The sequence below is a fragment of the Athene cunicularia genome, assembly GCF_003259725.1.
Source record: "Athene cunicularia isolate RWA chromosome 9 unlocalized genomic scaffold, athCun1 chr9_part1, whole genome shotgun sequence".
Taxonomy (NCBI): domain Eukaryota; kingdom Metazoa; phylum Chordata; class Aves; order Strigiformes; family Strigidae; genus Athene; species Athene cunicularia.
Genome location: NW_020799110.1, coordinates 17,748,465 through 17,763,457, shown reverse-complemented (window position 1 = coordinate 17,763,457; position 14,993 = coordinate 17,748,465). Strand labels below are relative to the sequence as shown.

The 14,993-nt window shown below is 35.6% G+C and overlaps 1 protein-coding gene across 1 annotated transcript in view; it reads right to left on the bottom strand.

Moving 5' to 3' along the window:
• Positions 1 to 14,993, bottom strand: part of DNER (delta/notch like EGF repeat containing) — a 93,164-nt gene that overhangs the window by 27,209 nt on the left and 50,962 nt on the right. The window contains exons 7-8 of the mRNA XM_026854999.1: positions 14,509 to 14,622; positions 4,615 to 4,839 (exon numbers count right to left, since the gene is read on the bottom strand). Coding sequence (XP_026710800.1) covers positions 4,615 to 4,839; positions 14,509 to 14,622 — 339 coding nt within the window. The remainder of the gene's footprint in view (positions 1 to 4,614; positions 4,840 to 14,508; positions 14,623 to 14,993) is intronic.

The following is a 14,993-nucleotide window of genomic DNA, read 5'->3' as shown; positions in this document are numbered from 1 at the left end:
ACTACTCATCTATCTTACACACAATAATTACACAAACCACTGGCAAAGTGTGTATTATGATGCCTCCTAAACGCTCATCTACACAGAAGTTGACTCCCATTTATCTACTATCCCTCTAACTCATGAGGAAAACCTCTAAAAGTAATTGGTTCAAATCCCACTGTTATGACTTAACCCATAATGGTACGTTTGTAACTATGAAAAGGCATAAAAGAAGGAAACTAATTATTCTGACTATTCCTATCTTTCTACCACTTAAGTGCAGTTCTTGAATGATCTTTGAAATAAATTATCCAAGTTTTTAAATTACTGACAGATTAATGACAAGATCACATAATTTGGCCTTTAGTTCCACCTCTACATGAAGCAAATAATGCTATTTGTAGAGGGAATTCCTTCTAAAACAAATTGTTATTTTTAAAAGTGAAGTTTACAGCAGTCTACAAAAGGTTTGGGAAAAAAAATGGGTTTTTTAATACTTCCCATTGAATTTCACACACGGAGCACAACACAAAAGAGTTCAACTAAAGAGGTGCCCTATATGGTCTTGGATGCAACCTCTACAGCTTTTCATCTGACTAACTTTTAAATGCAAGAATATTTAAATAAAACCAAGTCTTCATAACATGAGAGGTCTGAGACTACTTTTAAGTCCTACAAAACACAGAATTAATTTGAACAAACCTAACCAACAACTTCTAATTGGGTTTAGGTGACAAGTTTCAGAAAAAATGCTTTTATTTGTCCAAGAATATTTAACTAGCTTTTTGTTGTTTGAACCACAGGCAAATAACATGCAGAAGAAGATTAAAGCCTCCCTGGTATACTTGGAAAAATAAACGTTTAATTTTTTCTACCATGGACAACTTGGGATAGGGCACTGTGCTGGACAGCTCCCAATACTCCAGGCTAGAAATTGGATCCCTTTTTATGACAGAAACGCAGTAGAAATATTTTTTACGCTAATTGGGAAATTCAGGTTTCTGTTGATTTATTTTCCCATCACTTATACAAAGGTATAATATCTCTTCTCGTGTTTTGATTTCTACAATTCAAAGCATATGAATACTGCATTCTTTTCAGAACCTCCCAGAGCATACACAGCACTGGTAGTCTTAAAAATGCTCTTCATTAATCTCTGGTTTTTTTCAGTGAACTGTGGTGTTGGTTATATATTAAAAATCATTTACAGATCAAATCATATTGATACATTTTTATCACTTTCCTTATTGTCCAGAGTTAGGCAGCTCCTCCTCTTAAAAGCTTCTCCACCCTTTGTAGAGATTTTTCTTGACCATGCCCAAACTGTTTGTACCATTCAATAGCTAGAAAAACAGCAGTTTTGCTTTTATGAATCCAAACAAGTTAACAAAATACTTGCTAGCCAATCAAATAATAGGTTGATGCTACCAAGTATCTCTCATAGTCCTACCCATGGAGTCCCTTCTCCTGTCTTTCTAGATTTTTTTTTTTTTTTAACTTCAAACCCTTTTTTTCCTGTTCACTTCCTCTGCTATTTAGTCCTTCTGAGGCCTGGGTGAGGGGAATAATATCCAAAATGAAGGGGTAAATATTAAACTATTAAATACTCAGTTCTAAAAATGAATTTAGGAAAACAGCACCTGGCAATTTCAACTACCTGCAATCAAAAAGATATTTTGTCAGACATGGAACTAATTATCAACTGATATGAATTCTAGTTTGTGCTCTCAATAGGACAGGATGTGCTAGCTCTATTTAAATATGATTAGGCCTGTTGCTCTTAATCTCAATACCCAATCCTTTTCTCTAAGGATTCCTCTATTATGCAAACGAACAGCAAAGCAATTAAACACTTCAAAAAGGAAGACTGAAAGTTTGTAATGAAAGAATTATCATCTTCACCTCCTGAAATATATAAACCAAACCACGTTAGAGAATACTCTTCTGCATTGCATAATGCCACTCTGTTGTTCAGATGAAAACTGCCCACACCATTCACAGAAACATTTGAGGTCACTTAAACATCTGGACCTATCTCGCCACAAAAGTCTACCTACCCTCTGGTTTCTGAAAGGTTGCAAGCAGAAGAACTGAGGGTGCTTCCTGAAAAATTGTCCATAAATGGGGGCTTATTTTCTTATTTTTGTTAAGTAAGTTAATATGGCTCAATTGTTAAAGCTCTTACATGAGAGTTTTATAATCCTGTATGTCCTGCTGGACAACAAATGAATTATGAGATAACACCACTATGGTATTGTCTGCATTTCACTTTCATGTTTTTCTCCTTTATAAAGAATTATGTAATTTAATTATAAATCTGTCAAATCCAAACTTCAAATTTCGACTAGCTTCTGCTCATTTCTGAGTACCTCTCCAAAACCAACTTCTGATGATTCTTTCTGTGTCTCTAAATAGCAGTGATTAATTCTGACACCTTCTAAAAATGCTGCACTAGTAGATTCCATTACAAACTCCCCATATACACAGATAAAACTAATTCATTCTGGTGGAGAAACAACTCAACACAAAATGCACAGAAGGTTACTGTTTTCTATACCAGTTAAATTCAGACCTATTAATCAATGTAAGAAAACTAGACAGTCTAGAAAAGTTAGGACTGCTCACTGAACTGAGTTCAAAAAATTACCTTTTTTCAACAGGCTTTCTAAAATTCAGTCAAAGCAAACTTCACTGTTACATCATGCTCTGTATACGTACAAACTTTGTAACTACACTAAGTCCTATATAGCCAGTTGTCTAACCTATCACTAAAAGTATCTTCATTCCAAAAAATCAAAACACACTACAAGAAGAAATTTCAGCAACAAAACTGTGAAACAACAAAACCATGTTGTGCCATCCCTCCCAGGATAGCATACATCAGCGAGAATCTTGCTACACGACACAAACCCTTATGATGAAGTATTCATAATGCTGAAACCTGCTCTTCCCACATTTATTGATTTAATAAGTGATGGCTTATTTTCAAAAATCAATCCATTATTCCTCTGAAGTGATAAGTGCTTTCATCCTTAAGTAGTTTCTAACTTCAGTCTCAACATCTGGAATTTCCTTTAAGATCACATGCATCAGTTACTGAAAGCAACACTTTGAAGAGTGCCCTCAATATACCATCCAAGACAAAGACATTAGTTGGTAATGTTCGTGTCTTCAGGGATCCCTCTTCAGATGAGATACCAGTTCTATGGGCTACCGTATCTCAGATAAAAGCTCACGCCTTTCAAGGAAAATAGAAGAGTTCTCTATGTTTCACCTTGCTATAAAGCCATAAGAAGCAGAAAGCAGTGACATCTTTCATCCTCAAAATGCCAATACATGAAAGTCAAATTAAACAGTTATTTTACTTTATTTTTGTCCTAAGCCTCAAATATCCTAATCTGAAGTGTTCTAGGAACAGATCGTGGGCTTCTTTCTTGGCAGGAAAAGGAGGAACTTCTTGGAAGAGAAAGAAGCTGACTTCTTTCTATGCAAAGGCTAAAAAGAAAACACATGGATGTGGCATGTACTAAAGTTCAGACTCATCACCTACAGGATTACTTGCCTACTTCAGGCAACACCTTTGTGATTGGTAGGACACCTGCACATCCTGCTAACTGAGAAGGAAGGGAAAAGAGCTGGAGAATTGTGACTGGTTTCCTACAAGGCAAGGCAAAGCAGCAGAGAGAGAGTATTCCTCTGAAAGGAACTTTGTAGAACAACATGCATGTCACAGTGCTATGTGTATGTAGAGCTACCAACTATCCAGTATCACTCCTTAGTTTATCCCTTGTAAACTGGAAATTTATTTTCCCCTTAGCTTCTGCAGTTTTCAAGTTTATAGATTTATAGGAACAGACTTGGGGAAAAAAAAAAAAAAAGCATCAAAATTATTCAAATGAAAATAATTACTGGTTTTCACTCTGTAAGTGCTTAAGCAGTAGTGCAGCACACAATATTATTCATTCTAACTGCTATTTCATCTATTAATTATAATTTCTAAAATGTATAAAGGGAGCTATAAGTACCCCAATATTCTGTTACATTGGTACAATGAAGAAAAAAATCTAGAGCTAAACAAAACGCAACCCAGACCTCAGGCACTGCTAGGCTATATTGTCAAACAGTTAGTTACCAGCTGAGTCTGCTAGCTATGCTCACCTAAGGTGTATCACTGGAACTTCTGAAGAGGGACGATTTATGTAAACATGGATGGCAGAACTAAACCCTTTGGGATAACCTTTTTTTCCTTCTCTACCTTTATTCAGCTACCTTGCTTGCTTCCACTCCCCCAATGTGTCATTTTCCATTCTCTCTACTAAATTTTGTAACTGCAATGACATCGATACCTCATCTTAAAATTATTTATCCTGCAGACTATGGGTTTATAATACAGCTGTAGATATCAACCAAGCCACCTGGATCTCACTGGGTATTTTCAGTGCTCACTCTGCAATTTATGATTTTTCCAAATGGAATGTGTGGATTCCTATCATTATTCTAAACAGACAGAACATCTGCTCAACGTGTTTTATACACTAAAAAGAAAAAAAGAAAGTAATTTAAAATTATATATGTAATCTATATATAAAAATATTAGAAGATTTACAAAACATGTAACTGTTTGGTACAAACCAGGGATACAGAGGCATCTGTAGCTGGTTCCAACACTGCGACAAATGCCATGTGCACAAGGATTCAGAGCACAGAAGTCAATCAGCTGAGCACATGTAGGTCCTGTAAATCCAGGACTACAACTGCAGGAGAAGGCAAGTCTATCTGCATAACAGGTTCCATTGTTCTGGCAGGGAGATGACACACAAGGGTCTATTTTGTCTTCACAAGAGGTTCCTAAAAACCCTAAAAGAAAGAAATGGTTTTGATAAGTAAGCATTCTGCTGTGCATACAATTCTAATAACCAAAGCAAGTTAAAAGTAAGCCATTGATATACGTATATTCCTACTTTTTAAATTCTATGAAAATTACAAAAATACATATTTCCTATATATATATAAAACTCTAATTCTACCAATTAACATTATATGATAAAATATGTTTCAGGTGGAGTCATACTATCATATAATTAAGGCAGTGAATTGTAAAATTATTTGTTGAAACTGACAGTGCTTATCTACCTTCCAAAGTGCATCTGGCTTTCTAAAGATCAGAAACAGACTAGCCTGGGAAAAAAAAAAAAAAAAAGCCCAAACTGACCTTTTTTGGCTTATTATTAATGTGTCTGTTAAGAATAACAACCTCTAAAGCAGTATGAGTTTACCTGAGTTTCAATAATCTAGAGGAATATCTTTTACAAGAACATATTTCTCATTAGGAGACACAATGATTTATTGAAGCAATACCATGTTAAAAATTAGACATAAAGAAAACTATATTTCTGCAAGGGAATTTTAAAATCAGATGTAGAAAAGAACAACATTTGAACAAATTGCAGTATACTAACTATAGTTTATACGCATACGTCATATATGTTCTAACGTGATGCATGGTTATTGCACCCAAAAGCAAGTCAGAAAAGTATATTCCAATTCTAGCACCCTTCTAAAAGTATATGCAAATTCTAGCACCCTTCCAAATAAAAGAGAAAACTGTCCTTTCCATTCAGTTCTAATATTTTTTTATCCATCACTTTTCAGACTTAAAGTTTCCTGGAATATCTTACATTGAAGAACAGCTCTTACATTACAATACACTAATCATTGGGAATAAGAAATTAGGAGCAAATCAGGACAGCCTCCACTCAAGACCCAGAAAGCCAGTTTTACCAATCTAACAGAAAATGTAAACCACTGCAATTGTGCCAGTCTAAAAGACAAAGAACTGACCACATTGCCGCTGCTAACCAGGAGAATGTAGCAACATTTCAGACACTAAAGAAAATAAGTAAAGGCATGAAAAGCTATTCTAGGATTTGAAAAATATTTAATCAGAAAGAGAGAAAAACACATTAAAAATAAAAAATGTGCATGATGGTGAAAGAAAGAATCAAGATGGAGAAGGTATCTCTGTCATACAGCAGCTTGCCAACACTCAAAAAAATGAAAAAAAAAAAAAGACAGGTGACACTTTGGATTAAGACTTAATATTGAAATCTTATCCATGATGGAATGAAGCAGATTTTTGGCCTTACTTCTATCATTTTTGTATTTACAAAGCCTCACTGTTGGATTAAAGGCAGTTGATGCATTAGAACTGAACCAAAAGTAAGACCAAATACCACATTCAGTGTATACTTTACAGCATCTCGTTATATTTTACTGACTCGGTAAATATTTTTGTTCTAAACTATGTCATTCCACATTTCAGGCAAGGTACAATTCATCAGGAAATAGTTTTCAGTTAACTTGGACAGATGTGTAACTTTCAGGGCATTTTGTTTTTCTTTTCTAATTATTCATGATTCACATTCAGATGAGTTAAACTGTAACTATTTAACTGTATTTCTAGCACTGTAACCATGGGTAGCAAGTCATGAGTTGGCATGTCTGAAAACAAGTGCATAAGAAATAGATTAACGTACATTTAAAAGCATTAGAGAAAAAATCACAAACATTTACTAATAGGTTTAAAGTCTATAGTTTGTTCTTGATTAGATTTGTTGAAAACCTGGGACAGAAAGATCTAGTGAAATGAGCATAGTCTGTCAACCTGACTGAGCTCCAAGACTTGAAGAGCAAGTGAGAGATCAGATAATCAGCCTAAAGACATTAAAGTTTCCAGCATACACCAAAAAAAAAAGGGAAACCAGCAATTAGTTTAAAATATACTGAGGACTTTCTCAAGGAGACACACTCCATGTATTATAGATTCACAAAACCTCAGTGAAATGCATCAGAGAGGGAAATTGATATTGAACAATTGTGAGTAATCCTTGCAGAGTGTACTACTGGGATCTACTCAGAGAATTAACAAAACTTAGTAACTGTAACTTAGTAACTTAAAACTGTAACAAAGAAAAAATGGAAAGGCCACATCTGCCCCTGTGAATTCCAGACAAAACAAGAATATTCTTGGGCACTGTTGGCAGCTCAATTTTAGGAGCATCCTCAAAATATTAGGTCCTGGAAAAATGACTTAAAAAGCCATGTTTCCCTCATACATTCATAAATATGTTCATGAATCTTATGCCAGAGCTATGGAAAGAAAACTGAAGAAAAATTATTCCCATTTAAGAAAAAAAAAAAAGTTATAAAAAAAGAAAGGACCTACATATTGAACATTTAACAGTTTAGTCATTAATAACTCAGCAAGAGACCAGGAAAGAAAAGCAGGTCTGGCAGGGCACAGGCAAAGAACAGGCAAGAGCCTTCTGAGACCCTGTCCATTTTGCTATCTATGGCTCAGATTGCTTGATGAGATTTACCAGGACCCACCTGCACACCAATGCTGAAGGAGGAGAGCTTGAAAACAGATACTATATTAGAGGTCCCTCCTGTAGATGATAACTGCATAACCATCAGAAATAAAAAAGAATGGATATCCTAAAATCAATAATCTAATTCTAGCAATGGTTTGCTGACAAATTAAAAAAGCCTGTATTGTTATCATCAAATCCTGGACAGATTTTAAAGAATCTGCAAGGACTTTTAACAATTAGGAGGAGATCAGCCACTGAGTCTGGTGAAATCTCTGCTCTAACTCTGAAAACGGATTAAAAAGGATGAAAGAGATCTGAGGTCACACAATGACACTAATGCTGCTTCACTACAACCCTTGCAATAATCTTCCCTACAAAGAGAAGCCTACTGGCAGATGGCTAATGTTTCAAGTGACAAAGCACTTCAAGAACATATGCAGGTTTAAAATACACTAAAACATGTTGCCCTTGTGCTATCTTTGACTGTGCTGTGAAATGTTGTTTAGTTGATTCTGGAAGATTAAATCTTATGTATGAGTTAAATACCCCAAAATACTCAAAGCAGCAGTAGTTACACATCTGAATTGAAGATCTTTTATTTTGACATTTCTGAATGTACATTTAAGTCCATATCAATAAAATTGTTGAAAACAAATAATGAAAATAATAAATTTAAAAATCAAATTTCAAGGTTTATTGATTGAAAACAAAAACAAATGCTGGAGAAAAACAAATAAAAGGGAAAATTATTTTTCTGGGGATAAACTGTTCTTCAGTCAGCTAACATGAACCCAACTCTGCATCTAGGTCATTACTGGTGTAACAGGGACATGAGTGAAATCTAAAGACTGTTGGTGATTTTGAAGATCTGAATGCAAAATTTACCAAAGGAATAACCTAGAAGGTAAAGGGGAAATGTAATATTAGAAAATATGTATATTGCTAAAAAACACAATGCAAAATTTGTGTTTACATGGATCAGACCATTTGGAGTTCTCGGGAAGAATAAAAGTATTAAGTCAGGTGATATTCTGTAAATATCCCTACAGACCTCTAGGGCAATGATAGAAACTAGATCAGGAAATGTTTTCAGAGATAGAAAAGCTCTGGATAACAAACAGATTTCTCATCATGGTGGGATTTTAATTACTTGGCTATTGAAAACAAAAGAGCCATGTACAAATCAAGGAAGTTAAACATTTTTTTGAAGATACCGTAAAACTGCTTTTTATACAGTCTGCAGAACAACCAACTTGCCTGAATGTTATGTTAGACCTATTTCCAAGAATTACACAAATGTGAAAAATTAAGTCTGTGAATTGCTAGGACTCGGGATTACAAAACCTTAGGATTTGAAATACGGGGATAAATACTAAAAGAAATACAGACAAATTATTTTATTCCCTATAGAAAATTGTTTTGTGAGGAAATACAAGATGTCTGATGGTATTTCACCAGAATTTTTTACAGGGAAAAAAAGGTACTCTTCATAAGGAAACAAGAAAACATTACAATGTAGTTGTAAGATTTTGATTGAAATTCACCCTAGCTAAGCCTTTACGGATAAAGATGAACAGAGGGATGAACAGAAGCTAAACCCACTAAAGCATTAAGGAGAAGTCTATTAAAAATAAGAGCAATTTGGGAAGATGCCAGGTAAAAACATTAGATTAGCAGAAAGTACCAGAAACTAAACAGCCATAAAAATTTTTAATTAACAACAAAACGTTCTTCAGGTAAATTAAACTCTCTGATGGCAATATGAAGAATTCTGTATTCTCTAATCACCAGTAACCTTGGGAAATCTTCCATATGCAACAGCTGTGTGACCTAGTTTCCTGGAATCAAGATAACAAATGGGTTTATTGTACATAAAGAAGTTAGAATTCCTTCTGCAAGATATAATATAGAAAAAGGCTTTTACACGAACAATGAAGCCCAGAAAAAGTGAAGACCTTGAAACTTCAACTATTCTTAATCTAGGCAAATAACTTCTGTTCTCCCAGTCAATTAAAATTCATGGTGACAATGTGCATTTTCTAGCTGCTATTGCAAATCAACACATATGAATCACAACTTAGCATCTCCTATAGCTGTCAAACTCTTTATTTTTTTAAACCACAGAAACCACAATAAGAATATTCATAAATGTGCTGCTTTCCAGTATTTCCAGAAATACCTGCAGGTATTTCAGGGCACTTCTGCTCAGTGTGTTTCCTAGCTGTAGTTACCTGCAGCTAGACAAATCAAATTTTCAATAGTAAAATAAAATAAATCCTGAAATGTGAATTTCAGTAATCTATAGTAATCTATTATAGCAATCTATATGCTAAACTCCTAAGACTGTTTTTTTCTATCTCCTGCAGGATGTCTATGACATCTGTTATTGCTGATCACTAATTTCAAAAATATACTAATCTGAATCAAAAGATTTCTGCCACTTGTGTCAGAGCAGGTGACCTCCACACAGAGAAAGCATCAAAATCCCAAGAATCCAAGCCAGTTTCATGTGGTTGGCCAGCTGAATGCTTGCTATTTTTATCAAAGATTAGTGTTTTCCTGTAACACTGAATGCAATTCATCTGTACACATCACCAGGACATTAAAGCTGCATGTAACAACTTCAAAAACATCTTGCAGATTCTTTGTTAGAATAACTGATCTGAGCTTTGCTAATTATTACCTGGGTTTGTTCAAAACCATATTCTGCCAATAATTTATTTTAATACTGTTTTATGAGTAAAATTAACAAATTGTCTCCAAATGTTTAAAATATGTAAAATATATATACACACAAGTACCAAGTCTTTCATTCTATCAACTTCACAAAATTTGCATGTGTAAGGAACAGATTAGTGAGACTTGCATTTCCTCACCACACAATCAGGCAATTTCCATACTCTTTATTTTTTTAAACATTTAACAAAGACTTCAGTGAATTTAATAACAACATATATGAGGATAACTAGTTTCCCCATCGCTGAAACATTTATGGTAATTCTATTTGCTTATTCCAAGTTGCTTTTTTAATGTTTCATTGATTCCACTTCAGGGTGCCCTCCGAGCTCAAGCCATGACAGGTAACTTCTCAGTGACTTAAAGAAAATGAAGTAATCCAAATTATAAATTGATAATCAGTACCCCAATCAACTCAAATAATATGAATTAGTATTACTGTCAGTACAGTAGTACATTATACATTACAATAAGTGGAAAAAAAAACAGAGGGGATTATGGATATTTATGGAATCATTCTGAATATAAATTTCAAATATCCATGTTCGGGTTGACAGATGTTTACTATGTGTGGATTTTTAGAATGTCTAGAAATTTCTTTGCACATGTGATCATTTGAAGGTAATATTTGCTAAATATATGTTTATTATCATGAAACTTTAAAGAAGATGATCAAAGATCCCTTCCCCATTGTAAGTACAACATGCCAAACACCCTTTTCACAATAATAGAGTCAACATTTGGAACGAATTCTTCAGCCCTTAGTATTGCTTAAGCTTCTTTACTATAAATTTGAGTATAAAATCCAATTTTCTCTTTAGTACAGGTGACTCAAAAACTTCAGATAGCAGTTTATTTTCTGATGTATTTTTGACATTAAATTCTAAAATGCATCATACAGAAAATGGAATCTGCAAGCATAAAGAAATTTTCTTTACTAAAGGACTCTTAGGACAGTAAAACTGTCTAAAGAATAATTATGAAATGTTCATATCTGATCTAGGCTGCTTTTTCAGTGCCTCAGATCTCACCTTCTGTAAGTTATCACATGCTATAGCATCATAAAAGAAATGCACAATCTTGAGATCATTCCTCATTGTTTCCATCTCATTCCTTTTTCTGCCATCGTTTTCTTTTCCCTTTGTGATACTTTCTATCTTCTCTTGTCCTCTGCTGCCTGACCACATTATACCTCCAGTCTTAGTTTTTACACATATATAAGCTCCCTGGCTACCTTTCCCCACTGTGCTGAATTAGCACTTCAGAAAGGCCTCTTCTCAACAAGCAATTACTATTAAGCACAGCAGGAGAAGAGCAGCAAAGCAAGAGACCTCACTTAAATTAGAAACCTATCATGGGGTTTTGGTAGGTTTTTTTTTTTTAATGGAAAATTTGAGGACATGCTAAAAATAGCAAATCTGCAAGTTATTGCATCTGCAATTTTCCCTTAACTATCCTTTGTTGTATTTACAAAAATAACTAAACCTCTTCAAAACCCAAACAAAAGCTCTCAAAATATGCCTCTGAAAGGATAATACCTCAAAAGAAGAATAATAATCATGGGAAAGGCAGTCATTAGCAAATTTAGACAGTATCTTTTGTTAAACCAACACTTTCTTTCCCTCCACAAAATATCTGAATTCCTGAGTTTCTTGGCATTAGTAGGTTTTCCAGAACAAGATGGAAAAAGCAACACCTTATTACATAATACATCCATTAGGCTACTCCAGAGCAATAGCACTGGCCCTCTCAGACAGACTGTGTCACTTCTGCACCAACACTATCCCCTCTTTACAGTGAGGACATGAGTAGGAAGCACAGCTGTGTAACTTCATGGGAAGCGTTCGCTCTCTGAAACAATGGTAATTATTAGAGAGTCAAGAAGAACCTCCATGGCTGCTATTGAGTTATCACAGGCTCACCCTGGAAGAGTGACCATGCACACAAGATGGCATTTGTTCTTGCAAACCTAAGAATGATTTTCTTAGGGGACCAACAATCAGACATGGTGCATACAAGACTTTTTCTTCTAAGGGAAATAACCCTGGGCAGCCCAGAAAGGGATTCCTGAAACTTCCTATCCCCTCCAAACACTTTTCCTACGTTGGAAATAATACAGGTCAAGGTATGAAAAACTGATCTTAACAAGACTTGTAAACGTATTTCAGTAAAAATTTATTCTTGTTGCCCAAGTGCTTTTTGAAAACATTTATACCACGTGAGTGTGTTAGACATATAAATAAGCAGAGTAACAGCTCTTCCCCCAACTCTATCCTTGCTCTATAACACTGCTGTTCTCGGAAACACATAAATGATACTGGGAGACTAGAACGGGTAACTTTGCACAAAAAGTTTCAGACAAGTGACACAAAAAGCATGTTTGCCTATCAACAAAGTCTGTGAGCAGAGAGGGACTTCTTGAAGTTGCTAAGTAATTGTAATTTGTTTCCTTTCCTCTTGAAGGGTCAAAAAGCACATTGTATCTTTAAGGAAAATCCAGAAACCATAAAAAACCTCAAGACTACAAGCAGAAAAGGAACACAGATTTGTAACACATAATAAGAACAGAAGTGCCAACAAACAAAAATACCAGAATACTGAGAAAATGGCACCAATGTGCCCAGAAGAAAAAAAGAACAAAGCATACAGCCTAATAACTAAGATAGTACAATGACAGTGTCAAATAAGCCTACTTAAAGCAGAGCACACAACAGAAACAACTGGAAACTTACCAAACACAAATATGGATCAGTGGCAAAGGAAGGAGCAGATCAATACTCAAGAAGCAAAGCAGGCAACAAGACTGTAGGACCGAGTGGCGTAACACAGAGATAGCAAAACACGAGCAAAACTGAGAAAAGGGAGGCACAAGTTACTTGGTTCTCCTGCAGCAGAAAAGCTGCTATCAGCAAGAATGCTCATCAAGCAGCGGCACATCAGATAACATCTCCATCACTCTCTTTGGGGAGGGAGCTCTGGAGGGAGATGAAGGGAAGGTTTTCATCTCCTGTGCTCTAGGTCTCCCACACAGCACGGGGCCCTTGGCGCAGCCAGCACTGCTCCTGGCAGCCGTGCCAGGGCCTGTGGGCCAGGCAGAGCTGGCACCTGCCCCGCGCCCCCTCAGAGGCTAATTGCTGCTGGCATGAGCTCCCTGAGCAGGAGAGCAGCCACAACCCTGCACAGCATCCAAGGCATGAATGCCTTTTAGCGAGGCACTGAAGGGCTATGCTACATGTACCGTACCCCAGTCCCAGCGCCCCAGCATACCCACAGAAGGGGATGAGTGATATGGCTGTCTAGGGACCTCAACCCACCAGTAGCCCTGTCCCATGGCCAGCGTCTCAAGTGTCGGTAGGAGAGAAGTGGAGAGATGGTCAGCATGTTCATTAACAGGTCATTAGGAGGAAGCAATTATGCCACATACAGAAACAAATATGGCAGTTCTAAACCAATCAAAAATCCCAGTAGCTGTTTTTCCAAGCATTTATTATTGGAAAGATGATTTCCCACAACACATCTTTAAAGATCCTTGAACAGATTCTAAGAATGCATGTAAATTTCTGATCAGTCAGTCTAAAGACATTACAAATAATCTTCATGACGAAGCAAGTATATATTACCATAGCAGTTATCAAAGACTTGTACCCTTAGAGCAAGCATAAAGTGCTGGCAGAATAAAAACAACATCCACAGAGCAAATAAGAACAGAAATATAATTTAGTCCAAGGTTCTAATCCTAATTATAAATAACCAGTAGAAGTCTTCACAATTCAGAGCTTTCACTCCTGAAAATTTTTTTATGAGTGATTTACATGTCTGCATTTCAGTCAACAAAGTATTACAAAAGCACTTTAGTGTTGTGGTGTCCTCATTTCACATAGTTACATTTACAGTGTTCACCAATGAGAATCACTGAAAGGCTTTGATGTAGAGAAAGGAGTAAGTCGAAATAGAAAGGAGAATGAATTAAAACTTTGTGGAATTGAAACCATTCCTTTAGTTTTGAATTATTGCTCTTACACACATTTTAGACAACGGAGCCATATGCAGAAATATGCAAATACTACAAATGAGGCAGCTTTTAATCGCATATTTACTGGACAATATAAAAATCACACCCGAAGCCTCCTCAGATTGACCTTTCTCACAGTGCTGGAGCCTGATTTCTACTGTAGAGTTGCCAGAGAATGAGAGAACATTTCTGCGCCACATACACACTGAAATATTAAGTTCCTATCATATTTTATATACTGATTATCTCATCTGGATTTTATTTTCTGTTTACAATTATGGCCTAAGGCACAATTTAAAAAATTTAAATATACATATGTATAAAAATATAACTGAAAATTTAGACAAAGTACACTCAACAAAACACCAGTTTACATGAGGTACTGGATAGGTCTTTGCCGTTTACCTTCTGGGCACTGACAGCTGAATCCATTGATGTTGGATGAGCAGGTACCTCCGTTTTGGCATGGCTGCTGGATGCAATGATCAATTTCTGACTGGCACAGCTCTCCAGTGTAACCTACAAAACAGCAAACATAGCGAAAATGGGGGTTTATCACTAAATCTATTACTAGGTCATTCAAACAGCACTATTAGTTTTCCTGAATAAAATTAGCCAAAGAAAGAAACAGAATCCAGGACAGTCTTCTAATTTCATATAAAATGAGATTTTTAATTAGAAATTACACTTCTTACTGAAGAAAGAGAAATACTTAGTGGAAATCTAGAGATTATATCAATTTTACCAGCAGCGATATTCTGTCAGCACTAGTATAATGGAGTTTGGTGCTGGACCCTCATCAGCACCCATATAACCATATAACATATTACTTAACAAAGTAATTTTTGAATGGTTTTCAAACATCTTGAATCTCAAGTCAACAATCTTTA